The 27,602-nt window shown below is 37.5% G+C and overlaps 1 protein-coding gene across 1 annotated transcript; it reads right to left on the bottom strand.

Annotated features, from left to right (window-relative positions):
• Positions 1–2,714: 2,714 nt before the first annotated feature.
• On the bottom strand, positions 2,715–20,222 carry LOC581154 (neuronal acetylcholine receptor subunit alpha-3). Its single transcript, XM_030990995.1, has 7 exons — positions 20,098–20,222; positions 19,408–19,591; positions 14,207–14,251; positions 9,895–10,004; positions 8,389–9,269; positions 7,180–7,325; positions 2,715–6,066 (listed from the first exon to the last, which is right to left on the bottom strand). Exons 1-7 carry the CDS (start codon positions 20,220–20,222, stop codon positions 5,860–5,862), a joined length of 1,698 nt encoding a protein of 565 aa, XP_030846855.1. The 3' UTR covers positions 2,715–5,859.
• Between the last annotated feature and the right edge of the window lie 7,380 nt (positions 20,223–27,602).

Genomic DNA, 27,602 nt, shown 5'->3' on the forward strand with positions numbered 1-27,602 from the left:
AATTCCACCTAGCAACTTTAGACATTTCTTGAAAAAATCTCTATCCAAAATACTTAAAACTCCATTTATGTCTTGCAAAGTTTGAGCTTAATTGTGTTAACTTTGATTTGGATTTTGTTTCATCACTTTGGTAAACGCTGAGATACATTTTTACTACGGAAAGTGAACTAATAATTATTGGTAGTTGTCATTATAATCATAAATAGTCTTTATTCCATATGGTTACAGACAAATGGCGAACTTGTATCATGCATAATTAAATGTACAGACAAATATCGCAGATGTTCCACACAAAAAATCGTTCCAACTGTTGTTTTCAATTTGTTTATTCTTGAAAGGGTTTTCAATCCACCCCTACTTCTGGGCTAGAGAAGCCCTTACGGAGAGGGTGTAGCCAATTGTCGTTTGATAGATGTATAGGAAGAAATATTGGAACAAAAATGACAGATATAGACAGTAATCGAGAGCATATTTGAGAGTGAGGCTGCAAAAAAGACTGATAAACGAGACTACAATACACACCTGACGCTGGCGTGTACTGCAACTAAAGAAGAAGAAGACGGTCAGCCAACCAGACAAACAGTCTGACAAACATAATATAGGTAGAGAGATGGAGGTGGCATATGCATAATTCGTATGTGCAATACATGCGAAAGCAACATATAGGCAAGGTAGGAAGGGATGAATGAAAAGAACGAAAAAGTGAAAAATATCTAGGTCTAGAATCTAGAAAATATACGTCCCAGACAGAGAGAAAAAAAAGTGATTTATTCGGGGTTGGAAAAAATTGTGGGGAGGGGTTTTCCCAGTTCTAATATACCAATGCCATTTATAAATCTTCGATATCTATTTAATTGTGTGTATGACGTCGTCATGGCCGTATATGTAATCAACATGTCAATACCAATCGATCATTCTATTTGGTTAATGACCCATCAGTATATATTCAACGATCGGCAACATCGATCAAGTTTAAGTCAGTTGCACCTCCAATACTGGCATCAAACTTGAGGTTAACGACTGAACGGTCTACGTCGCTAGCTGGCGCAAATTACTCCATTTAAACACAGCCATTGATTAAGAGAATTTTATCAACCCGGTTCGAGTTGGGCACAATATGGCGAATACTGTTTTGTTGGGCAAGCACAATACAATAGAATATACCTCATGTTATGACCAAGTGAAGCCATGTTGCCCAAACTTTGTGAATAAATGGCTCTTTATTTGATGACGTGTCATTGTGTTTGTTTCACGTAGTTGATAACCTATTCACACGAACGTGTCCGACACCCGATGGAAAAAATAATATATTTAAGCAAGGCTCCCATTTAGCCGAGTTGGAACCTCGAATTGTGGCGAGCTGGCGCGATCTTATGGCAAGCCGTTTTATTATTAATTGATATCAATATAAATTCTTGTTATCAAGAAATAATTTTATGTAGTAAAGCAATGGTAATTCTTGATATCAAGAATTCGATTTAGTGATATCAGGAATTCGATTTCGTGATATCAAGAATTGAGTTCTTGATATCAAGACATACGTTCTAAAGATAAAACTGCTTGCCATAAGATCGCGGCAGCTCGCCACAACTCGAGGCTCCAACTCGGCTAAGCGGGAGCCCTGCTTTATCGGTAGGTTTGTAGTCGGTACAGAGTCGGTGTGACTGAGGTACTAAGGGTTTGGAAATAGTCGTTGACGTTCCTTTTCTGTTTGCATATGTTGTCCAAAGTTTTACAGGCTACAAAACTAAGTAAAAGTCGTATCTATCTTTTTGTTCCTTTACTATAACTGTTTTGATTACAAATTAATTAACAGTACGAAAATTTGCCAAAATATCCCGGTAGGGGTATAAATATATTTCATTCAATACTGGATTTTTATATCCGAGATTAGAAGCAACGTTACTCAATAGCTTGAGAGTATAGCGCCAACTTTAGGCTGGTGCATGTCACGAAAATAACTAATTGCAAGAAATGTATTTATGAGACTTGATGTTGTTGTATTTAGTTTAGTTATATCGTTATCCGCTTGCAGCGAAGGCTTAATGCTGTATAGAGGTGTGAACAAAATAATGGGATTTTTCAGGTCAGTTCTTTAATTCGAACACCATATCTGGTTAAGTCTCTCCCTTTCATTTATTTTCCATGCGAAATGTTTTACTCCATCCACGCACACATTAGTTCGAGTAGAGTAATACCTTAGATACTTACTATCTCCCTTTCCTATCCCTTCCTCCCCAAAAGACCCCCAAACCATATTAATTTATTTTACCCTCTCTCTGTAGCTTTATGTAGATCTCTGTCTCCCTCTGTCTCTCTTTTTTTTTAATCTCTCTCTCTCTCTCTTCTCTCTCTCTCTCTCTCCCTCCCTCTCTCCCTCTCTCTCTCCCTCTCTTGCTCCCTCTCTCTCTCTCTTTTTCTTCTGAATTTCCGAATGTCTTTTTCTTTGGTTTTTAGTACATTTCTAGCACTTTCTTTCATCTGCCACTCCTATTTGACCGCTAATTCATGATTCGTATATTTACCTATATATTACCAGATTGCCACTGCAAAGAAACAAAATCAAATACAGAGGGTTCTTATAAAAGTTGAAATATATACAAATAATGTCTACCGACTAGCAGATTCTTTAATATTAAGTTATTAATTATAAAAGGAAATAAATATAAAGCATAATACAATACTTCAAAAGACAACATCGTGGTAAACGATAGTTAGATAAAAAGGAATAATCATGTTTTATTGCAAAGACACAAATATGAAGATTTGCAATAGTAATATAATTTAACCAAGTAATAAGTAGAAAACCTGCAAAATATTATTTTTTGCTGACATAAAACACACTGTAGGGAAATATTTTCAGGTGTTGATCTCATTCAATTCTATTAAGTGGATTGAAGTCTGAAGGTATAAACCTTGTCTGTCATGATAACAGAATATAAGATAACTACATGATATATCATACAACAACTTGATGCCTATTTGCAACTTCCTCTTCCTAAATCTAAGTTATAGTCTGAAGGAGGGCAGTGTAACATTTCATCAATACGCTTTTAATTAATGCGATTTATAAGAGAGGATGGATGGAGCACAATATTCGTTAGCATTTTCAAAAGACATAATTGGCCTTTCTGAAAATGAACCAAACATTTGTAGCCTAACACAGTTTGGTGACTTTGCAAGAAATACGGTATCACTTGCATTACAAGAGACAGGAGCTCATTGAAACCTGAAGTTCGATAAGTCAATGTTAGCAGAGGCCCGAGAAGGCGGCATATAGTAGGCTGATACACACAAAGTTCGATTACACTTTTAACCTCTTTTCATGAACTAATTACGACAATATGATCTACTCTTGATTGTTGAAATTTATATCTTGTCAGCACTGTATTGATCAATAAATTTTGATCATTAAAGTTCTGAGAAGATCTAAAGTTTGTCGACAATAAATCAATTGGTTCATGAAATGAAGAAAAAAAAGTATTCCAACGTTAAGGGCAAAATGGGCAACATGGTATCTTACGAGCGGTCGGTGAGTAAAGAAATATGTACAATACAAGGTAAGCTTTGTCAATGTTAATGAATTATAGTTCAATTATGTCCTTTTGAGACAATACCGTACTTCAAAAAAAGTCCTTGTTAAATGTAAAATTTCATAACCTCAGGAAAGTTCGACAATTCCACGGTGGCTTTATCGCAATAATTACAACTCCTTTTGCTGTCATTTGCTACGGCCTTGATAGTATTCAGTTTTCAATTTAATACTGATCAATTTTATAAAAAGTCATGAAAAATATTTATTTTGATATCCTATCGAAATAAAATTTAAAAATAATGCAATTTTAAATATACATAAAAGGCATCAAGATAAGAAAAACATTGATAGCGTAGTACTCGACGCTCTCCAAACATTAAGGTTAAATTGATTTATATTTGTCTTTATCTTGGCATTGAACAATAAAGTATTGAATAATCGCTTGGGAATATTCGTGGCAAATGATATGATGCCAAAATTGCGTTTTTTAATTTTTCACTTGTTGATATTTCCGTAAATTGTAAAGACTATCACATTGCCAAGAAATAAATCGCTTAAAAAATGTAAGGTTAAGTTCTGGTAAAGGTGAAAATTATTTAAGAGCTTTCTCATTCCTCTTTTTAAGCGGTTTTGAAGAGAATCTATTGTAAAATATCCTGTGAAAAGGATCGCTCTTCAAGTGCCCCGATATTCTAAGTATGACGGGAAATAGCTAAATTCTTGGACCGATCATCAATGCCACATGTGTGTGTAGTCCCATATACCCATTTTTGTGTGCAGTGCATATCACTTTCAGCAGGCCTGAGCCAATTTCTTGTCATTTTCATGAATCCGTAACCTCTAATTATGTATCCATCTCTCTGTAATACGCAATCAACAGTTCCCAAATGTACCCACTATTATTCACAATGTATTCTCATGATCATTATATACTCAATTTTATCAACCTTAATTTTGATGAATCGTTTTATGACTATTTTATTGGATATATAAAAACAACAGGCTAGCTAAAGAAAGCACACTTGTTTGTATAATAAGGTATCATCATTCGTAAATGCACACAAAGAAGGCTAATTTCTACCATTGATGTTTGTCAGAAAACTATATGGCTTCTGAAAGACGCCAGGTTAAAGTAACGAGAAACGGAAACAGTAACGATCGAAGGAGTACTTAAACAAAGACTCTCAAGAAAATATATAAAGGGCGATTCCAATACCTTTCTTTATTGGCTAAAGAAATCAAGTTACGTGACATATGTCACTGCCACGTTCCCACATTTCAATAGGTGACGCTAGACGTACGCTATTGATATTGCCTTGGTTCGAGCATGGACTTACTAGTAAGTCCATGGTTTGAGTACATGCAATTAATTGACCATGTCCCTGGCCGTCGGGCCAGACCTTTCTCTAACCTTGACCCTGACCCTAGAGGTTTTATTTTAAAAAATCTACATTTAACGTGCTAATATACTCATACCAATGTATTCATAAAGAAATTTACGTTGTCATTGTCTACAAAATCTACGTCAGATTAATCCAGTGTTGAGCAAAGTGTTTTTAGGCAGGAGTACGTTAGTGACCGGTCTTGAGGAAGAATACGTGATCCGTAAAAGTTTCGTTATCCCAAACGCGGGCTGAAGTCTTGGCCACCCACGCTGCAGATCGACTGATTCGATCTGATTTCCCATGAAGAATAAGTCTATAGTCATTGGTCTCGAGGATCAGATTGCTAGTTGGCCTCTGGGACATGACGTTGAGCTTGACTCTTCTTGATCCCATCTTGCCTATTTGAAAAAGCGTATGGCAATGACCTCCAAAGACTAGTTTGACTGGACACGTAAATTACGTAACAATACGTTTCCTTGTTGTTATTGTCAAAAGAACACGTTAAGCTCGATGCACACGAGATGTTATTCCACTACCGTCAGTTACGCTAACTGATTGTACAGTTCAATACAATTCTTGCCACAGACAGCACCAAACAATATACAGTATGAGCCCCTACAGATAATGACGGCTGCGTCCGAAGTCGTCACACAAACTGTTCTGTACATACTTATTTGTGATTGCGCCGCCAGTTTTCTGATGAAAGTCGATTTCGGACAATGTCGAAACCTAGCTCTTGGCGATCGCACGCTGCTTTAGGGGGTTCCATCTGTGGTTTAAAATTTGGCCTAGACCTGCTCTATGCATTTATCTGTATGAATGTCCTTGAATGACGCAAATGAAATAACGCTTCGTGCGCACCGAGCCATATATATATAAATATATATATATATATATATATATAAATGCGTTGACCTACGACGTGGAAGGGAGTTATCTCTACTCAATCACGGTGGGTCTGGTGTAGTTCAAAGGCAGTCCGTTCATGGCCCAGTCCTCGTAGCAACAGAAAAGTTCGCGGAAGAATACCGTGGCCAATGGAGCCTGGAAGATGATGACGATATTGCCGACGCAGATACCACAAATGTAGATGATGAGGAAGATACGGTCAATCACCATGGCAACAAATTTCCAGTCTTCCTTTTCCTACATGAGTAATAACAGAAACAATCAAAAAAGAACAAACACGTTTTAGTGGCAATAATTGTAATGATGTAAATGAGTGTCAAATGTAATCGGTGGTGTTTGAATGACATCGTTTAAAAGGACATTGTAACGTCAAGCAAAGTTTCGAATTGGTTTCCATGATCACGATGGTGCTTTTCCAGGAAGGCCAAACTAAATGTGTGGTAGTTATCATCATTCATATTCTGAAGGGTAGGATATGTTTGACAACCTAGGGCTTAGTTCCAAATTAAACTAAAATTTACTTTTACATTCTTCTAATGCCCTATGTTATATCGCGTGATATAAAAGTAAGTGCAAACAATCTCATCGAATTCTCAGCAAATATGGTATCATGTTCACAAGAAAAGGCAGCGATGTCATTTCGACAATGCAAAAATAAAAAGACACACCTAAAGCCTGCGCAGTCATTAAATTTAAGAGCAGTTCTGGATTTGTTTTCATCCACGAAAGGTAACATGAAGAGGCTCATATAATAAAATAAATTAGACCCCTTTCCAAGATTTTGAGAATATATTTTTTGTAACGAAAGGCTATCGCTATGAAAAATGGGTAGGGAACCATTCGGTTCATAATGGGAAGCAAGAAAGCGGGGTCGTGGGATGTGATCCCATCACCTTCTAATGACGGTTCCCTCCACTATTCAGTTCTTTTATTCTCTCTTTAAAACAAATTACATTAGGGACACATGTCCCGTGCCCCGTTGTTACTCACATATTAAGACATATGGGGGTGTGCCGCTCTAATGGGTAACATTTTCACAAAAAACCCTAAACATGGGTCCATTTTTAACAAAATTACCCCTTAATATGGGTCTTCTTTTTTAAAATGTTCAAAATGTTCGAAATGTTCAGGGTTTATTGCCATGCAAACACCCAAACATTTTTGAAAACTTGGCTTTACTTCGAAACAAATCCGACAAAAATGACCCTTCAAAATGGGTAGGGGTTTCGAGGCTTCAGTGGCACACCCCCGTTAAATACCAAACCTGGGTACCCGGGGGGGGGGGGGGGCGTGCCATCTGTTACTACGCCACGAGTCACAAGAAAGACATTAGAAAGTGAATCAGCGTACCCTGTTGCTATCCTCGTCGCTCGCACATTTCCATGTAAGATACATGATTTCCTCGACGGCTTTGTGGATGACCATGGCTTCATTCTCCTCCTTTTCAGCGGACGTCATCAGAGGTAGATACTGACCACGTCTGTAGTTACTCGTACCTTCAAGTATTAAGGTGAAAAGGACATAGATGTGTGTGTGTGTGTGAGAGAGAGAGAGAGGGGGGGGAGATAAAGAGACGATATACAACTTGGATAAATTAGGTCAGAACAAGGAATCCCCCTTTTTATCCATCGAAGACTTCTTCAAATTATAATTTCAACATTTGAATTACTAGTTCTTTAGATTTCGAAAAAATGTGCCCGAATCCGTTTTTTGAATCATTTTTTTTATGTAGGAACTCCCTGGGGTTACGTATTTTTGGAAACAAAATAGCGTTTTATTTCTTTATACTGTGAACCTATGGGTGCTCGTCGCATTTGAGTAGAAATATTGTGTAATTACGGAAACAAAATGGCGTTCAAATCAAGGTTTGTCGTACATGGCTGTAACTGGATGAACTCTACGAAGATCACAATGATCAACAATCACCGACGAATTCGAAGCTATCGGTCGAAACCGTATACACGTGTTGGAAGGGTAAGGCATCATTGTGTAATGATTGTGATTTATTATGCAGGGCGACATGCTCCGATGACAATTATCCAATGTCCTACACTAACCAAAATCTCAACTTCATCCCTTGACTATACCCAATCCTAACCAGAAACCTAACCCCAAACCTCAATGTAAAACTCAATTTCCACCTTAATCCTGACGCAACATTCTTAACGACATAAATTTGGTTGCACGCAAGAAGGTCATTACTGCCTTTAATACTAGGGACTTTTAGATTTACACGACGAGAGCGTGGACTGCCGCGTGTGACATTGTATTAAGGCACTGGGCCGTGCCCGGCAGTGCCTTAAAAGGACGTAACATAACCTTAAAAGGATGTCACATGTGGCGGTCCACGTTCTCGTCGTGTAAATAGGGACTTTGAGATTTGCACGAAGACAATGTGGATTGCTACGATCGACGTCTTTAATGCACTGCCTTGAATGGACGTCGAAGGTATCAGTCCACGCAAATCTAAAAGTCCCTATTCTAAAAGTCCCTACTACGCAGCTATCACGACCTCCCTGCGGGCAGCCACAGAAATGTCGGAGATCCTCGTGAATTTACCAGGTACTTCCTCTTCAGAGTCATCATGGTCCATCTGAACATCCACCTCCCGTCGCATTCTCACAGAATAACTATTTCCTTTGCTTTCCATGACCAGTCTACTCGAGTCCAGAGCGCCGTTGGCCATAGCGTCTCTTGTTAAATTGATTCCAACATGGCGAAATCGTTTACTGTACTCTACGGGTCGGCTCATGCCGAGAAATCCTGGTATTATATCGATAAATAACCGACGCACCCACCGAGGCATTGTGTGCGTTTCAGGGGACCTAAAGCGAACGTTCAGCACGAATACGGTGAGAATAATCGAGGAAGATACGATGAGCATGGTGAAAAGAAGATACTTAACGATGAGCGGGAAATGGTTCGCATTGGCCGGGATCTGGGCCGTGATGAGCAGCAGGAAGACGGTCATGGACAGTAGCACCGACATACACAACGCCATCTTTTCGCTGATGTCGGGCGGTAGATAAAATACAAGAACAGTGTTGAATGAGATGAGACCACACGGAACCAAAATGTAAGCGAAATAATACAACGGTTTCCTCCGTAACGTAATTGTGTAGGTGATATCGACGTATGTTTCTGCGCAGCATGGATAAGTCACTTCGTGTCGCTCGCCGGGTGTTTCGATTATCTGCCATTCGCCGTTGTCCCAGTAGTCCCGTATTTCTGCATTTTGCGAAATTGGCCTCAAGTCCATGACTACTCCGTCGTAGGTCCAGGAACCGAACTTGAGCAAGCAGTGCTGTTCGTCGAACGGGTAGTAGGCCACATTGATCTGACATGAGCTTTTGTATACCGCTGGTGGCCACCACGTGACTAGGCCCGTGTAGTCTATGCCAGCCCATGAAGCAGATTGAATGTCAAAGGCGCCATCGGCACTGTGGAGAAAAAGAGAGGAAGGGAGAGGAAAAGGAAAATATTAGCATGTAGGTGTCAATACTTTTAGCAACTCCTAACACAAATCGGCACTTGGGAGGTTCTGCTAGGCTAGCGGGTTCTTACGACTTTCTTTATAGATGACAATCTTTCCGTAGGTGTTTAGATTTAATGGTTCAAACAGTTGGATGAAAAAGGATGTCCCTTCTTAACGAGATAAGTTGGCCTCAATGAAAGAATCTGACCTCTTAGTCACGATGCCGTCTGCCCACGCTGTATGAAAATGACTTGTTCCAAATCATTTTCATCATGCTTTAAAAAAGTTCCACAAGGCATGCAAACTTGGATACTGAGGAAAACGTACAGTTATCGCAGATAACATCGCAAATTTTCTCTTAACAAGGCAAATGGATTTCTTTATAGCCATATTTCTTTTTAAAATAAGTCAAATATGTTATGTCTCTGCAGAGTTTCTTTATGCAGCGACGGAGTGAGTAGCGTGGCTTAAAGGTCAGGTGAGTTCACTGATGAGGAACTAGTCTTGTTAACGGAGGACATTTATTGTCCTTAAAAAAGGCCGCCTCTCTGGCTGTTTACACCGCGAAGATATGATGACTGGACACTTACTTGTTATAAAGTAGAATGTCGGGTATCCACAGGCATTCGTTTGGCACTTTAATCTTCGTAATTCCTCCGTACTCTTCCGGTTCCCATTGGAGACGATAGTCTCTCCATTGCTGGGCACATTGATAGAAAATTAAAAGTGAGTGTATGGATGAACATGATATTCGTTGTTTGAACCAATTAAACAAACATGGTTTGATTTCTGCACATTTAGCACATTTTTAATAGTTATTAAAACACATAAAATCGGTTGCGTTTAGATATTTTGAAAAATGGCCACTGATAATTGCAGTATGTAATAATGATGATAGTAATATTGGTTTGTATATTATACGTAATGCTAATTTTTTTTCTCTCTGACATCGGTCGTCAGATTTAATAAACGCACAAATGGGTGTGCACTATCTCCACTTCGATGATAATTTCTTTTGTTCACTGTGAGGGCTTACAGCAAACCCAGAAGTCTTTTGAAACGGTTGATGATTTAAGCACAAAAATCCAAAATCATGTTTGACCAAAGAAGCTTTTCACTAACTTTACTTTGAACCTACATTATTTCATTTTTGCTTTCTACATGGTCTCGAAACACGTGACATTGGATTTACTTTTCGTGTGGGTGGTGAGGGTGGATATGAGTATTTGTGCGCGCATGGTCTTTCTTTTCGAATGTTATAGGGGTTAGAGCATGGACCTACTACGCTTAGAGTCACCTATTTTATATTTTATTAGAGTGATTATTTTCATTGATAGGGGACTAAGTAGCAATCCACGACAGACGAGAGGTGGGGTTGGATGGCCAGCCATGACTTCACTGGTATGGTGTTGTGTGGCGGGTGAGCCCCGAGGCACTGGATAGTCAGAATGCCGTGCCATCATCTCTCCCTATTCCAGCTACTACCGACGTGACAGTATCACTGTTGGCTTAATCAGCTGGGTTTCATTCTTGTGTTGGCATGGCTCTCAATGTGACAAGGTTTCGTTTTTCTGTTCTATTTCGGCGACATGTCCTCGCCCAAAAATGAATGCATGCCAAAAATTAAAAAATAGGAACTATTGTCATACAAGTTTAAAGAAGTTGCGAATTAAATTAATAATATCCCCATTTGTTGAACTTCCTGAACAAGTCCGTATAACAATCAGGAGCTTCGATACATGTTTTTACATAGGGTTTACCAAAAGGCACATATTAATGAACGAAAGAAGAAACTCATGAGAGCTGGTAGGGATGATTGCTGCAATAGCGTCTTATGGATATGTGGTGGTTTTGTGAGCGATAGAAGCGAGCGAGCAAAAACAATAAATTTATACCTTTTTTGCAGACATGTGTATACATCAAAGACATAACTCGACTTTCAGAATATGAGAAGTAATGTGTAATGAGCTAGTGTTCTCTTATGGACTGATCAAAGACAAATTGTCAATCAATCGTATAGGACAGAGGGAAGAAAATATTCCTTTTTGCAAAAGTGGGAAAGCCAAGTGGAAATAAAACGAGGCAATGGGACACGAGGGTATTTAGAGAACGTCTGCTGGTCTTACTCTCGTGTTATTTCAGGTATTAAATGTAAAACATGTATCTCATTTGAAGGGACGTGATGAAAATAAGAAGACCAAAGTCCCGGGTTTGAAGCTTGATATATTTCGAGGGCATATTGCTGGCGTGGTGTTCGATATCAATATTACGGTTGGCCAATAAATGTTCCGCATAACTGCATTACAATGGCACGCGTGCATGATGTGTGCCCATACTGCCATGCAGGGTGTACATTACAAGATTAAAGATCGGAATCAAAAGATGCGGAGAAGAAGACTCAGGTGTTTTGCAAACAGATTTTCCTTGATGCTTACCTGAAATTGTATAGGGATGATCCCCCCTTAAAACAATTTATACAGAAATGTAAGGTCCCTAAAGATACAGCTCGATACTCCATTTACCATTTTTGTACAGCCTTATATCCTTTACAACTTTCTACAATTTATATTTGCCGCTCGGTACCCAGGAGTTAACATTAGCCCCCTGCGACGACTACTTATAATCGATTTGCAGTTGCCGGCGCGAGCAGCGTAAACATGAATTGTGCATAATGAAAGGTTATATTCTAAACAAACTCTTCATAAAATAGTAAATTATCTTAATCAATGATATAGATTATGACTGCAAAGAGTGAACCCACATAGTAAAACGGCAATAAAGCTTATGCCAAGTCCTCAGTTGAGACAAGAAAGGTGGAAAGGTTTCCAAATGTATTGGCATTTCATTTTGCTCCAAGCCTTGAACGTATCACCGCATTTATATCACCCGTTTTGTTTGGTGTGCCAAATAGCTAAGATAATAAAACATAAAAAGTGAAACAATATTTATATTTGTTTCTTGTTTAAAAAAAACAAGAATAGGGTCAAATAATTTGTATCAGAATATGATCAAAACGGACATAAAATTCTCCTCACGTATTCAGCATATCCCGGTAACGTTTAAACGTTGAAATTACTTCTACGTACTAATAATGTTTTGTGTTGCCAGACATAATTACATACCCACTTCTCTTTGTATTCGCTATGTATTCCTTTAAGACATATTAAGTCTTCTGCTGACAGACAACAATAAGCGATTTCTAAATGTCACATGCGCGGAAGGCATTAGAGAAACATTCAATAGTATCGGATTCGACACGCGATCCTGTGTCGGGCAAAGCGGATGATTAAACACAAGTCATCAGCAATGCCGATCTGCCAGGGATGTTTACCGATCCGACGCGGTTACCTGATTTACACATTCCAATCAAGCGAAAAAACAAGGTAGAGGTCCACAATGCAGAAAACAATGTCGCATTTGGTATTCATGTTATTTTACCTAATGAATATTCATGACTTGTAGCATTACCGTCTGGCTTCTCTCGGATTCGCTGTTCATGTTTTGTTTTTCTTCTACCGAATGTACATAATGGTTTGTAGCATTACGGTCCGCCTTATTGATAAATGCATAACTTCATAGGAGTGAAAGCCCAAGTTAAGCAAAGTTGAATCCTCTGTCTCAAGGACTATTTAACAACTAATTTGCAGTTGATCCCGCCATGGATTTAGAAGTGGATTGTTTTTCCCCTTGCACTAAAGGCATCGTTTAACAATGTTAGATCTGAAATGCATGGCCCTGTGTGTTATCAATGTCTGTGATATGGTGAAATATTGAATCCCTAAACAAATTGCGTTTCAAAATTATCATGAAGTACCTCAAGAAAGTAAAAATCTTTGACTGACCGGTTTTACCACACTCATTTTCCAAATAGACTGCAGTGTTATAAAAACCGTTAGGAAAACGAATTCTTAAATTACTAATTTCATTCATAGATATCTTGATAACCAGACAGTCGATTGCATGTATGACCTACAAGTTTATAATTATGATTGCAGCATGAGCTAAATCCAGGATTTTTTTTTAGAATCTGAGGCAAAATTTCCCAATCCCTTTAAGAGAGTAGGAGGCAGGTACAGTGGCGTATCCATCGTTAGGGGAGGGGGAGGAGCTGCCAGTAGCGTAGTAACAGGGGGAACGGGAGGCAATCATCCCCGACCCCCCCCCCCCCCCCCAAGATGAAGAAGGGGGAAAGAATAAACAGAGAAAAGTAAAAACAGAAATAAGGCCCAGTTCTGGTTCTCCTACAGCACGCTGTCCCATCCAAGTGCATTTGCCATTCTGATTATCACTTTTGTGGTACGCTATACAGACTAGAACTTGTACCAGTATGCTATTTGAATCATGATACTAGCTTATGTCATTTAACACGCGAAATAGTGCCATCTCCACAAATTGAAATATGCAAGCATAACTGCATTTGTAAAATACATATTACATTAGTCCAAGTGCATTAGAATGGAAATCTCATAACACGCATGATTTGATTTATGAATTTGCGTTTCCCCTTATAATAATCAGATAAGGTAGGTTAAAAATTCTTCAAAGTATTGAGAATGATTTGGTGATCTAAGTCGTATGGTTCCTCAACACATGATTTCAAAGCATGATATTTTCATGAAATATCAAAATCAATTTTGGTAATTATATTTTTTGTATCTTTTTGAAATTCAGATTCTTCATAATTTTTGTTTTTAACAAAGATTTATCATATCTAAGATATATATTCTTGAACAGATACTGCTTGTTAAGGCAAGAGGAAAGACAGGACGGGTTGCTCATTGAAGTAGGCACCAACGGGAGAGAGAGAGAGAGAGAGAGAGAGGGGTGTGTAAACTTTAAAGAAATTATTGAAGAAACCAAAAGGCTGGGGAAACACATGAATTGTTTATAGTATATGCTTACCTGCTTCACCCAAACTTTTGATGTGAGTACTTGATTCCTTTCATCCTGTAATTGTTGGAAAAATGACATTCATGAGAGACGATATTAATACTCATCTAGAACAAAATATATAATTTTATTACTAATCTGCTTCAATTGACGCAAGTTGGGCAGTCAAAGTACTTACAACGACCAACTTAAGGCCTATATTCAATCGTTTTATGACATTGTGAAGAACTATTGGCCTTGACCTGCCTTTGGCCATTATCAATTTTAAGTGGGACTGCGCACACATGAGAAATTTGGTGAAAAAACGTTTTGAACAATTTCCAGTCACATCTGACAGATGTGTTCATTGTTAAAGCAACACAAAGGAACAAAAAGAAAGTTACAGCTTACAAATCAAGTTTACTTTCGCCTATCAAAACTAAACCTTCTCTTTAAGGCAACATTTCTGACCAATCGGAAGAGATTAGATTCGGACAAAGACTAATTCGTCAACTACTTCACAGGCCACGCTTGCTTTCTTAAAATCTGATTAAGGCGTTTGTACGAACGTTCCATTGACCTTTCTGCTACGTCCAATACATATGACTCAGAAAACAACTGTTTTAGGTATCCCTGCACTTGTTTACATTGCTAATTTAGACAAAATGGATAGACACGTTTTCACGACCTTCTCCCTGGCGTGTTTTGTGTTTTACTTGCTGGCAAGTCCAGTCATTGATTCATTTGCAACTTTATCTAATAACGAAAGTGTGCCAGTGTCGGTTACAAAGCTGCTTTTCTGTACAGACTTGAAAATTTTACTTCATGCATAGGCCTATATAGTGGAATATTTCGGGACTCTTCTTTTAAAGAACGATCCGGGAAATAAACGCTTTATCAAATTTTACCCCTCCCACATGTTCTGAATGTAAAGGTAGACCAATAACATTCGACCTTCATTATCTAAAAGCTCGCTTAAACATGTAAGTTCTAGTCGGTTTTCTAGTATTATCTCGTTAATAAGTTACTCCATGGCCCATCACTTTATTGTTTATCGATCAATGTTCAGGATAATCAATCAATAGGCTATGCATAAACCACCTTTAGCTGTCAAAGAAGACAAACTAGGAGAGTGTCCTTATTTGTATGTGCCATTTAACCAACTAACACATAAACAGTGAATTACAATGAAACATTAACAAAATTATAAAAGCTTGTCCAAACTGGGAATTTACAAGGTCCACAGAGATTTCTCAATATCCAAAATAATATCTTCTTATAGTCGAAGCGTATCTTCAGCCCTAAGTTCGTTCACTCTCTACTTCACCTTGATGTTCATAATGAAATGAATACTATACATATCTCTAGTTTTGTCTCATCGTGTGTTCAGAAGTTCGAAGATACCATACCCTATTACTGAAGATACCATACCCTATTACAGCAACAAAGCTTAAAATTGATTAATACAAAATGGTCGAACCAGTTGCATATATATACAGATGGATCTAAGTTTCCGGAGAAGGGCCAATGCTCGGCTGCTTTCTATATCCCACACTTTTCTGTACACCAATGTAAAAGATTAGCGAATTTTACCTCATCGTATAGAGCCGAGTTGGCTGCAATTGTTCTTGCCCTTTAATGGATCGAAGAAACAAACATCTATACAGGTGCAGTCATTTTTAGCGACTGCTTAAGTGCCCTCACAGCCTTGAAACATTTTAGTGACGAATCCTTTGTCACAGAAATATTTATAATAACGACCCGATTGAAATATAGAGGGATCGAAATCGCTTTGGAATGGATTCCAGGCCACTGTGGGATAGTGGGAAATGAAAAGGCAGACTTCTACGCAAAAAAAGCTCTAACTCAGGAAATTGAAATGCATAATAAATTGACTTTATTTGAAAAGACAAGTTTAATTTTGTACAGTTCAAAGTTACTTTGGCAAGAAAGGTGGAATGATACCCAATCGGCATTTAAAATCCTTCAGCCAAATGTTATCTCACAATATTCTTGTAAATTGGGAAGAAAAACTGAAACTATTCTTAGGCGACTACGCCTGGGAGTGTCTGGACTCAACCAAGACCTCTTGCGTTTGGGCATCCACTCCACAGGTTTTTGTGACAGCTGCCCAACATTAGAAACGGTCAGACATTTTTTGATAGAATGTCCAAAGTATATAATAGAAAGGGCCATGTTAATGTCAGAAGTTAATATTTCCAAGGAAGAGGACATTATGATATGTTTACGAAACAGTGACTCTCATGTACAAATGGCAATTTCTCGCTTCGTTTTTAGAACGAAGCGATTATGTAAAAAGTAAAATCAAAAAGAGATGAAAAACAGAAACCGCAATCAATTTGAGCTGAATAGAAGAGAAAATAGGTATTTTGTGTATAACCTTACGCCTACACCTGTATTAGTGTCTTATTTGAAGTTTTGATCGTATAGACCTATATATCTTATTTAGGCCTCTTTTAATTTAAAAAAAAATAATGATTGAAACAATTTAACATTATTTATTTGACCAATCGAAAAACATATCTTAATACATACACACAACTTTAGGGAAGTGGAGAGGAGAGAGAGAGAGAAGGATACATGAAATCTGCTGGGGAAAAAAAAGCAATTAAAACTTGCTATATCATTACTCGAAAGCATGTCACCCCCCAATGATTATAGTAGTTAAAAGTCATGCGCTATATAAATAATCTCATGAACTAACTCATATAAACTAATAAAGCCCACAAGTGTTTTGCTTATGCAGTTGTCTTTCTCCTAATAAATAAATAAACCCTCTAAACATACAGGTACACGACGCCCCCTTGTCTATGCCAGAGTGACCTAGGTTGAGTTTATCAACCGAGAAGCGTACGGCGTAACATAACTCGCTGGGCTGGTAAGAAGGCATCATAGAAAGGACAGGGCCAGCGTGAGTTGGAACTGTGTGCGGATCGTGCTTTAATTTGAAATAATTTTTTGTTTTTATTTTTTTGTAGATTATGACTAATATTATATTAAAATGAGATTGGAAAAAGAAAGAAAGAAATAATAATTTTACCAAGACATTAAAAGAAAGAGATGCGATGAAATTGGCAACAATAGTCAAATTTGACTAATAGCCATTATAATACCAAACGAACAACAACAACTGCAGCACGAATGTAAAGCCAGGAACACTGTGCCGCGTCGTGTACCCCTTGACCTACCCGTAATGGTGTAAGAGCGGTGCCTATAGATACATGCTGCGTCCACGTGCGCTGCTAGTAATGACCGCTGCTTATCTCATTACTAGCACCTTACTGTGGTGCGATGTCTCCGAGGAGAATCTTCTCCTCCCCGCCTATCTATAGAAACATCAGTGTTGCGAACCTAGGAAAGTAGGCTAGTATTAGCCTCAAGGTCGCATTCAATTGTAACTTCCAAATTGGCAACGAATAGCCAGATATCTTGTATGTAATCGAATGGAAAGTGTATCAGAAACTTATGTTTATGATGAGTAGCATTAAAAGGATATATTTTAAAAAGTTGATTGAAACTTTTCAAAAAGATAATATTTTACCGTATATCCCAGCCCTTTTCCGTAGACACTGTGTCAACTATGTCAACTTTTTCAGTAGTAGTGGTAATTTTGTTTTACCTGACTGCTAAGAAAGCATAAATGTTTGTTAGTAAGTAACCAGAGGACCGACGGCTTTAAGTCCTTTCTGAGGGACCTGGTAATGAGAATTAATGCCTTACCAAAGGACACTAGCGCATCAACTTGGTTTCGAACCCGGTCGCCGGATTACGAGACCACTGCTCTACCAACTTAGCTATCGCACCTCCAATATGTTTCACACATAGATGATCTACGTTAGATATAGAGTTACTTCTCGAAATTTTAGTCTCATTCTTGAATTTTTAGAACTCTATATCTTCGTAGCATACATTAATATTTTGCATTACACATTCTTGCTAGAATCAAATGCAATTTACTTAAACGCCTCGGTATAAGCTAAAGTCTATATTAACACACATGCACTGTCGCCCACAAAGTTGGAAAACAAAATCTTACCTCTTTTCACAAAGCGATTGTGACAATATGTTTTAATCTTGACAGATAATGTAGCTTCTCAGTACTTTATTTATCAATCTTTATGACTCTTCCGGTTGGTCCATACATTTATGAGAGGATATAAACTTCATATATAAAAAATAAACTAATTGTCACAATCGTTTCATGAAAAGAGGTAAGAATGTTTTACCAAATGTTATGGGCGACAGTGTGTATACAGGCATTATTATTTTTTCACTACTTTATCTGACAGAGCCCAAATGAAGTTGCTGTCTGATATCAGTATTCTTTTTCTGATAACGTCAACACTTCCTAACGTCTTATGTTAAACCCGGATGAAATTCAAAGAGTCAGCTCGATGATGCCTCATGTAATAATTGAATTATGATCTTATTTACGTTACAAGCATCGGATACCAGTGCTGTGACACGCAGGGTTTTGGGCGTAATTGGTGAGGAAAACAGCACCTCACCAATGTTCGTCGCAGAATGTTTGCAATGTTAAATCTCTACCACTCTAGAAACTGTCAACCCGCGGACCACGGAATGGTGAGTTAAGCTATAATGGGATTTCAGTTTAGAAGGAAGATTGGAATTGAATAATGAAATAGACAGAATAAATAACACTGTGACATAACTTGTTTAAAGATGACATAGCTATGTTAAAAGCTAAAGAGCATCCGTTTAACTGCCCACCTGTTCAACTTTCTTGAAATATCGTCATATCGCGCGTCGCATCTATACCATTTAGGTGCAAGCGTCCTTACTCCATGGTTCTGTTCATTAATGTGATTCAGAGTGAAATATAAATATTCATATCGGAACCATGTGCTCAAATATTTAACAATTAAGCACGATCTGTCCCCATACCTCTTGCATCGATATTGAATAGTCAAAAATCACTTCAATTTTATTTTAATTTTCTTAATTTACATAATTTACGACTTAGTCTCTGTCCTTATATCTGCTTTGTATCTGGAACTACTTTGAATTAAAAAGTGTGAACCTGCAAGTAAAAATAGTTTAAATTAAGAAGCCTTTTGAATTGCCTGTTCTTAATTGGTAAACGGTCAAGCCTACAAAAAAGCACTTCTAGACTCACTGAATGATATAACTCAGGTTTTAGTTTCGAATAAACATCTCAGATCATTAAGAGCACGTTTTAGCCACATACTTACAAGATCAATGATCTGTGAAATGGAGAGGCCGAAGGAAACGTTGAGTATATCTGTAGTATTGACGACAGGCAAAGGCAGGATGTAGTAGTCCTTGAAAAGAGTATCGTGTAGTTTGGCTTCGAAGTCGGATGCTAAGATATCTGTAACGATCAGAGATACCCAAAGATAAATAATAATGACACGAAGAACAAAAACAAGAACAAGGAAAAACAAGACAAAAAAGACAAAAATAAGTACAAGAAAGAGAACGAACACGAGAAGAAAGAGAAGAAGAAGAAGAATCACATTATGATATGAAGTCTCGAGGCGCTCCCAAATTACTTTACCCCTGCTTTAGCAACCGTAGCGCTCAGCGCAATTAAGAAATACATCCTTGAATAACAAGAATCAACATCGATATAATATTATATCAATTCGTAATATCATATCAAAAATTGATGGCAAATAGAAAGATATGAAAGAAGAGATCATGTGAGTCCAGTCGCGTTTCCAGCAGATATCATGAATATGGTGGGAATGAGGGTGTACCAATATCGCAAAAAGGCGTCTTTGGTAAGTTGTAGCAAATATTTTTCTCACATATCAAACGGTTTGATTTAATTTGATTGAATTTGATTTGGATTTGATAAGGATTCTATTAACCAACTTTTGATATTTTGATAAAAATCTGAAACATTTTAATGTACTGACTTGTTGGCTACGGCCTCGGAGGCCGGTCTAGCTAACCTTCTTACATACATGTCGGTCTCGGGAGCCGTCTGACAACTTGTTTGAGTGTTCTCGAAACTGACATTGTGCGTTCTCGAAACTGACATTGTGCCTGAACACTGTTGGTCTTACAAGCGAAGACGTCAAAGATACAACCAAGCATCATGAACAGTTGTGTTTACCTGCAACTGACACATCTGATCATGTGACATCGTTCACCATCCATTAAACAGGTGTAAATGGGTAGCATCAATGGATTTTTAATTAGCTAGCAGTCATGTGCACCGATCATGAAGGTATGTTTGCTTAATTATCTCAAGGATGAGAATGCGATTCGTAGTTTGACATTATCAACGCGTTTGTTAAAGAGAACGTTGAGTTCTGTTAACGTCGTAAATGAAAATAAACACTGCCTGTCCATTCCTATACAATAGAGACTTTTAGATCTGCCGAACGACAACGTGGATTGCTACGATCGACGTCCTTTTAATACACTGCCTTGAATGGACGTCACATGTATCAGTCCATGCAAATCTAAAAGTCTCTAATGACTCTGTGGGTCCAAGTAGACGGTATTCGAGCTTTCTCACTCTCTTTCTCTGTCTGTGAATTCAGAAGAATATCAGGGTAGAAAGGTCACTTGGAAGCATTGCACTAAAATGCCTTCATAATCGCTTTATGATAGAAGTTTGGACGAAGCTTTCATGCCGTGTGTGGTTGTAGTCTCATATCCATGTAACCAATTTCTACGTGCAGTGCTTTTTAAGCATGATTGAGCTCATTTATTTACATTTTCGTCATTCCAAATCCTCAATCTTCTCCATACATCAATCCTTAAATCCATCAAGAGTTGGTATCTCACTGGGCTGCGACGGCTCGCAGCTAATTGGAGACATAACATTGCGAGAAAAAAAAACTTGAATTAGCGACAATTTTCACTTGGAGTCACACTGAATTGGTATTTACGACATATACGTATGTCGCACCTGATCCCGGTACTAAGTTCATCAGCGGGGTTGAATACCATTTTTTTGCAGTCTGAAATAGGAATCCCACCCTTTAAATAAGTAGGTCGGAACAATCAAGTCCGTTGAAAGCTAATAGTGTTTGGAGGCAAAAATCACTAGTGACTGGGGGTAAGGAGGGTTTGATTGCAACACAAAACCTAAGCATAAGACGTTTGTCGCTAAAGGCAATGTGAAAGTGTCTTTAAAAAATGCATGACTCAAAACAAGTTTTACATTTACTTAACCAACATCGGTTGATTGCGCCTTTTCTATAAGCATTTCAATATCACATGATGGTGTTTGGGCTTAATACTCAATGTTAAAGTAACATTAAAGCGTGTGATTTATCTTTATTTATAGTCTTTTCACTAACTTCCAAAAAAGCGCTTTGATTTGTTTGTACCCACAATCACTTAAGTACATTCCAATGCCATTGAAAGTACAGAGTACAGGATATTGAAAACGCCTAAACGCGTTTCCATCGTACCTCCATCATAATAGGAAGATCAGATTTAGCAACCGTTATGTTTCCTTCTCTTTTGTTGTGTTGTTGCTTACGAATTGCGCTAATTTCTAAACAGAATTAAAATCTACGTGAAAACATTCAATGAAATGCATTCATAAATGATTTCATCAATTGATATAGTGTGTAGAAATATCGGATCGTTATAGAAAGAAAAAAAAATATTCCACTTTTTGAAGTAAGACTCTACTAACAAAATAAAGGAACATGGTCCAACGAGTGTCAATTAAAAGATACGAAGCGGTCGACGACAACGGTGATGGTGATTCGGTTTCTGTCTTCGATGAGCTGGAGTGCAAATTCCATTACTCATGTAGCAGTGGATAATCATTATGAATTTTGTCTTTTAGATATATATTCAATCATAAATTGTTATAAACCAGTGAAAATAATAAAGCGCATGGTTACAGTAATTGCTATTTAATTGGTTTGGAAGACATCCCATTGGGATCCTGAAGACCCAGTCGGGTTACACATAAGAGATCAAAACTAATAACTGTAAATGCGTGGCTATACAAATAACAGGTGCAAAAGAGGTGGTCAACTAGGATCTCAAACGTACAAAATAAGAAATATATGTTTCGAAGAGGTTTTTTTTTCTTCTTCTATTTTCAGGAAAATCATTGTCTTTTTGTTGTTGCAACCAGCTAGTTCATTTTCACAGTTAGTATTCCAGCTTAACGTTGTATTGGTCATGTTGGAAGGTTTGCTCTCGAAAATACCTCTGGGGGGTATTTCACAAAGATTCTGAGTCAAACTTAACTCTAAGTTGGACTTAAATGTTATGGAGAGCCATTTGTAGCCTTATAATGAGATATATTCAAAAGCAAAAATTCAAGTATTTTAGACTTTTCATAAATTCCACATCAAGAACATGAAATCTCCCATGATAATAACAAATATGAATGATTTAAATCAACATTTTATACCTTTTAAAATACCTCTAACAAAATATTTTCAAGGATGCTAATGGCTTTCCATAATTGTTAAGTCCAACTTAGGGATAAGTTCAACTTAGGATCTTTGTGAAACACCCCCCAGATCTTTTTACGGGTATACTACTGCAATCCCATCCCAAGACAATTAATCTCCCGGTGATGTGGGATCAAACGCAGCTCCCGATCTCGACCTATCCCTGACGTCATGTGTGTAGTTTAAGTTACTGTCATGTCATCTCGTTGTTGTGAAGATCGTGAATGCCAATTGATGTAGTTGAGTATCAATTAGCTGTCACATTGAAGGTTGGGAACTGGTAGAGCTAAGCGAACTAAATAGTATGTGGGCTATCTCATTTTCAAGTTGTCATTTCGAATAACGTCATGGACTCATAGGAACAATGGATTGTGTGTAGATTGTTTTTAATTTCGAATACGGACTATATCCAATGATATCGTGACTGTATGTTATGTCTCTCATTACTGCGATATGACATTCAGCAAGATTTGAAGCTATTGTTTACAAGAATCAAAGTTCCCGGACTAAAACATAAATATTGATTATATTTGTTAACAGAATAATGGATATGGAACTTTTGGTATCTCGAACCGTATACGAATCAATGATTGCGAGTCATAAATAACGCAATGTTTGATTACCCTGCTTAATAATTTCCTAGTTTTAATACACTCTTGCCCATGAAGTTGGAATGTTTCTATCTTACCTCTTTCTCTGAAATAGTTGTGACAACGTATTGAAGTCTTGATAGATAAAGTTACATATAATTATTGAAAGAGGCTCAGAGCTTTAATCAATAAAGAATTCTGATCAATAAAGTAAACCATAATGTCACAGTCCTTCATAAAAAGAGGTAACAACAGCTTTGTTACCTCTTTTTACAAAATCAACTTTTTGATCAACAGTGTATTATAATTGTTTCGTGAATGTGTGTTCATAAGAAAGGGACTTGGCATTACGTGCAATAAAACCAATACATGTTATGAACACTGGTTGAACATATTGGTCGTAAACTACTCGCACACCAAAACGCGGGATAGACGAGTCGACAAAAATATTCCTCTTCGACGATCTACATCGTATGTGTAAATATAACTTTTAGTTGGTACTTATAGGTATGAAATGAGTTTCAAGTGAAGGTCAAGACTTATTTCCGTTGTGGAGTTCATTCTACCACTACAAACCCCTTCAATTTCTTGTTTATCGATGTGTACACAGCGGGCATTCCTATGAGGAGATGAAGATCCCTCTAATTTTGGTTGAACACACGCCATTACATCCAAATGCACAATGACATTATATTACAAATATTGGTCGATGATAACTAAAATATTGGCAATTCAGGCAAATATCCCCCATTGGATGTTCGTAGTTTATTAAGGATAATGACCCATAACAGAAAGCTATAAACCCAGATAAATGTACATGTACACTGTTCTAGGATATGTACAACGAAGCTTAACATAATTAAACTATGTAAGAAAATGTTAGCCTACAATGAAATGATGATAAGAAGCGTATAAGGCAGATGAAGAAAGTGAAAGTTGTAAATGAAAAACCAGTACTCGACCTTGTTGGCGAAACATCAGGTGCGAAATTACTGGATCGAAGACCTGCAAGCAAGGTGCCCTGGGCGCTGAGCCCCATTTCACAAAGCTTGTCATCAGTGACAAATGACAGTTTTTGTTATAAGCTAGTGAAATCCTTGCTTCTGATTGGTTATCAGCAGATTTGTCCCCGATTTATGTCATTTATCTTTGAAAAAGGTTTTGTGAAACGGGTCCCAGGATTGCTTTTGCAAGACGAAGATTTTCAGTAATCAGAACTTGGGATCCTCATCATACAAGCCAATCAGGGCGTTGATTGGTAAAACGTGATGAATAACATCTGCTATCTCTCATGAACAGTTAAAAATGGTTACGATGGTTGGAATCAGATCAACATATACCGAATTTTATATGGTACACTTTATGAGATGTTGATTCAGTTCTTCTATAATTGGAAAGGCGATGAAAGATGTGTGTGGTGATGAAAGTATAGTTGTCAGCATCTGACGAGGTATGTCAGATGATGAAAGTAGCGTAACTTGAATATTTGTTCTTCTTCTTTAATAAAAAAAAACAAAACGATTTAGTTACAGTAAAAGTAAGCAAGTTAAATGCATGGATGTTATTTGTCTCTCCGTATTCTGCCCTTTCCGTGATGACTTTTCATCATCAGAAGAAAAAAAATAGAATGTCACATACCTGACACTCCGGTTTTGATGTACATTGTTATAGCTATTAGGATTTCCCGGCCAAATTCGCGTGTTTGTCATTCGAATTCATTTACTTTGCATTTAAGTTAGCGCAGATCGGCTTTGCCATGCCAATTATCATTCAATTTTCCAGTTTTTGTATTTAATTTAGGATTTTGGTCGAAGGGTTTCATAGATCTGTCATTCAATTTAAAAACTGCTCAACTAGCATTCAAATTAATATTCACTTGTCGAAGCGTAATTTTTATCATTCAAATTAACACCTGTCATTCGTATTCTTAATATTTTTATTCAAGTTATGAATGTTAGGGGGAAGAATTGCAACAAACTTTTACAGTTTTTAAATAATGCAGTTAAAATGCATGATTTGCTATTAGGGTCTAAGCTGTTATTCCATTTATTTATTTTCAGGACAAAGCAGATGGGTGTAGTCAGACATAAAGTAAAGAAGGGGCGAAATCAAGGGATATGGCATTTCTGCACGGACATATACCCGGGAAAGGTGGGGGTACCCTCAATCGCCCCTTTTTACTACAGACTCGGAATTTTACAACAGTAATTCACATCGTCTCTTATACCCAGCACACCCCTCTGTTTTTCTTAAAGAGTTTCATAGTTTACTTGCCCGCCAGCAGATCGATGGCTAAAGACATGGCTAAATAATGAATCATGTTCAAATTGTTGACTCTAGACCCTACCCCAGTCACAATATTGTACCCTTCTTCCATAATGAAATTATGATGAAATTATGATAAATTTATGACGAAACATGAGACAAACAACTCTCTTACATAAACATTTACAAATATACTGAGACCATCAGGTCCGTAGATGCAAGTCGTTTTTTTCTTCAAACAATCAAACTTAAATGCTGATGAATATCAGATAAATCTAATAAGTATAAGTGTATAAATGCAAGAAAATGAAATATGATGAAATACACATGAAAAAACAATCTTGGAAGAAAAATAATGAGCTATAAAAAGTGTGTAATAGACGAGAAATGTATATTGACCATCAATTTAAGTGCACAAAGTGCTACTTTCAATGCTACAAATGAATTAGAATGCTAGAAGTACCCCGTCGCGTTGTCAGAAAATCGTGTTGCGCCAAATCGAATGACCAAATAGCGAAAGAAGCACATTGTTCATTAATTTGAATGAAACATACGTAGATTCTAAACAAAATTCCATAGATTTGAACACTAGAAAAGGGAATATAAATCCGAGATATACATGACTGCACTAAAACCGTCGAATTTGAACGCAAGACAAATTAATTTGAATGACAAACTCGCGAATTTGGCCGGGAAATCCTATACTAAGATGACATGTTGTATGACCGATTATTTATTTCTTTTGATCACTTACGTACACGCCTCAGCTGTTGCTAGTACCACCTGTATATTCCCCAGGACAATGCTGTCGGATGAAGCTGTTGTTTGTATGACGATTTTGCTTGTTTTTAATGATATGTACCTGCTGTCTATTTTAGAATTGTAGTACTTCGTTATTTTTATGATGCAATCGCAGACACATGCACAGCCCAATTGAGTTAACTTTCTCTTTATAAGTGAACATGCATTCCTATACTTAATTCTCTCCTCATTTTTTTCCTTCTCTCTTCCATTTACTATTTTTTTCTTCCCTATCAACTTTCTGTTATATAAAATGTAATTTTCATAATAATATCTATAATGTTCTCTCGGTAACTTTGTTAACTTATTATGGGCGTTCCCAACTCACGCTATGCTTTCCGGGTTTTCGCCTCCTTCCGTATCTGAATTATTTACTGTATACTCTATGTTGAAATAATTATTACATATATCATTTATATACATTGTGTTTCATATTGTACTGTTGAGAAGGAAATAAATGTTAATAAATACAAATACAATACAAAGAGTATAAAATAACAAGATAACAAAAATATCAAAAATTATGTGTTATTTTGTCCTCATTTCTGCTCTTTCCATGTTAAATTTTTATCACTAGAAACAAAATATTGTCACATACTTGACGCTCCAGTATTCATGACTTATTATAACTATCACTTAGCGTGTAAATAACAAGAAAACATTATCGATACTACTTGTATTGGCAATCTTTTTTTATAGACCCTGAAGAGCGCAAGGGCTAACGTCATGCAGCGGGTGCTTTCAACAAGACTCCTACAAATGCCCCCGTTGACCAAATCTCCTCCCTCCACTGAACGATTGCGACATGAAAGATCCCCGGAGATCCGAAATGGGATGATTACCCTTTCCTTAATCAACCCATTAATTCAATAAACAAATACAATATGTCCTACGTAGGATTACAATATCAGTTAGCGCATATGTCACGAAATGACCCTCGCTCGATGATACCTCGTATAAATATATGAGCAGTGGTCCGTCTCCAAATATCATCTCCCCGGCAGACAATAATAAGATTAGGCAGTCAAGTGGACTATGACGGGTCATTTATTTTCTTTCGTTACGAAGAGCCGAACCCAACCCCCCCCCCCCCCCCACCCCCTCCCCCCCCCCCCCCTCCTCATCCCATGTATTAGCTTATCTTTAATATCGTGTCAAACATTATACCATCATTTCATAAATGGGTTGCTCTTGAATCATCGCGCCAGTGCGTCGTTGACGTTTTTCTTTCACTTTGTAATAGTAATGGCACATAAAAGCTCTTACGTTCTGCTTCTCCATGGCCATGACTTTCAAGTTCAAGAGCATTCACTTGTGTCGGAATGTTCG

This window comes from Strongylocentrotus purpuratus, unplaced genomic scaffold (assembly GCF_000002235.5).
Source record: "Strongylocentrotus purpuratus isolate Spur 01 unplaced genomic scaffold, Spur_5.0 spur5_scaffold_2, whole genome shotgun sequence".
Taxonomy (NCBI): domain Eukaryota; kingdom Metazoa; phylum Echinodermata; class Echinoidea; order Camarodonta; family Strongylocentrotidae; genus Strongylocentrotus; species Strongylocentrotus purpuratus.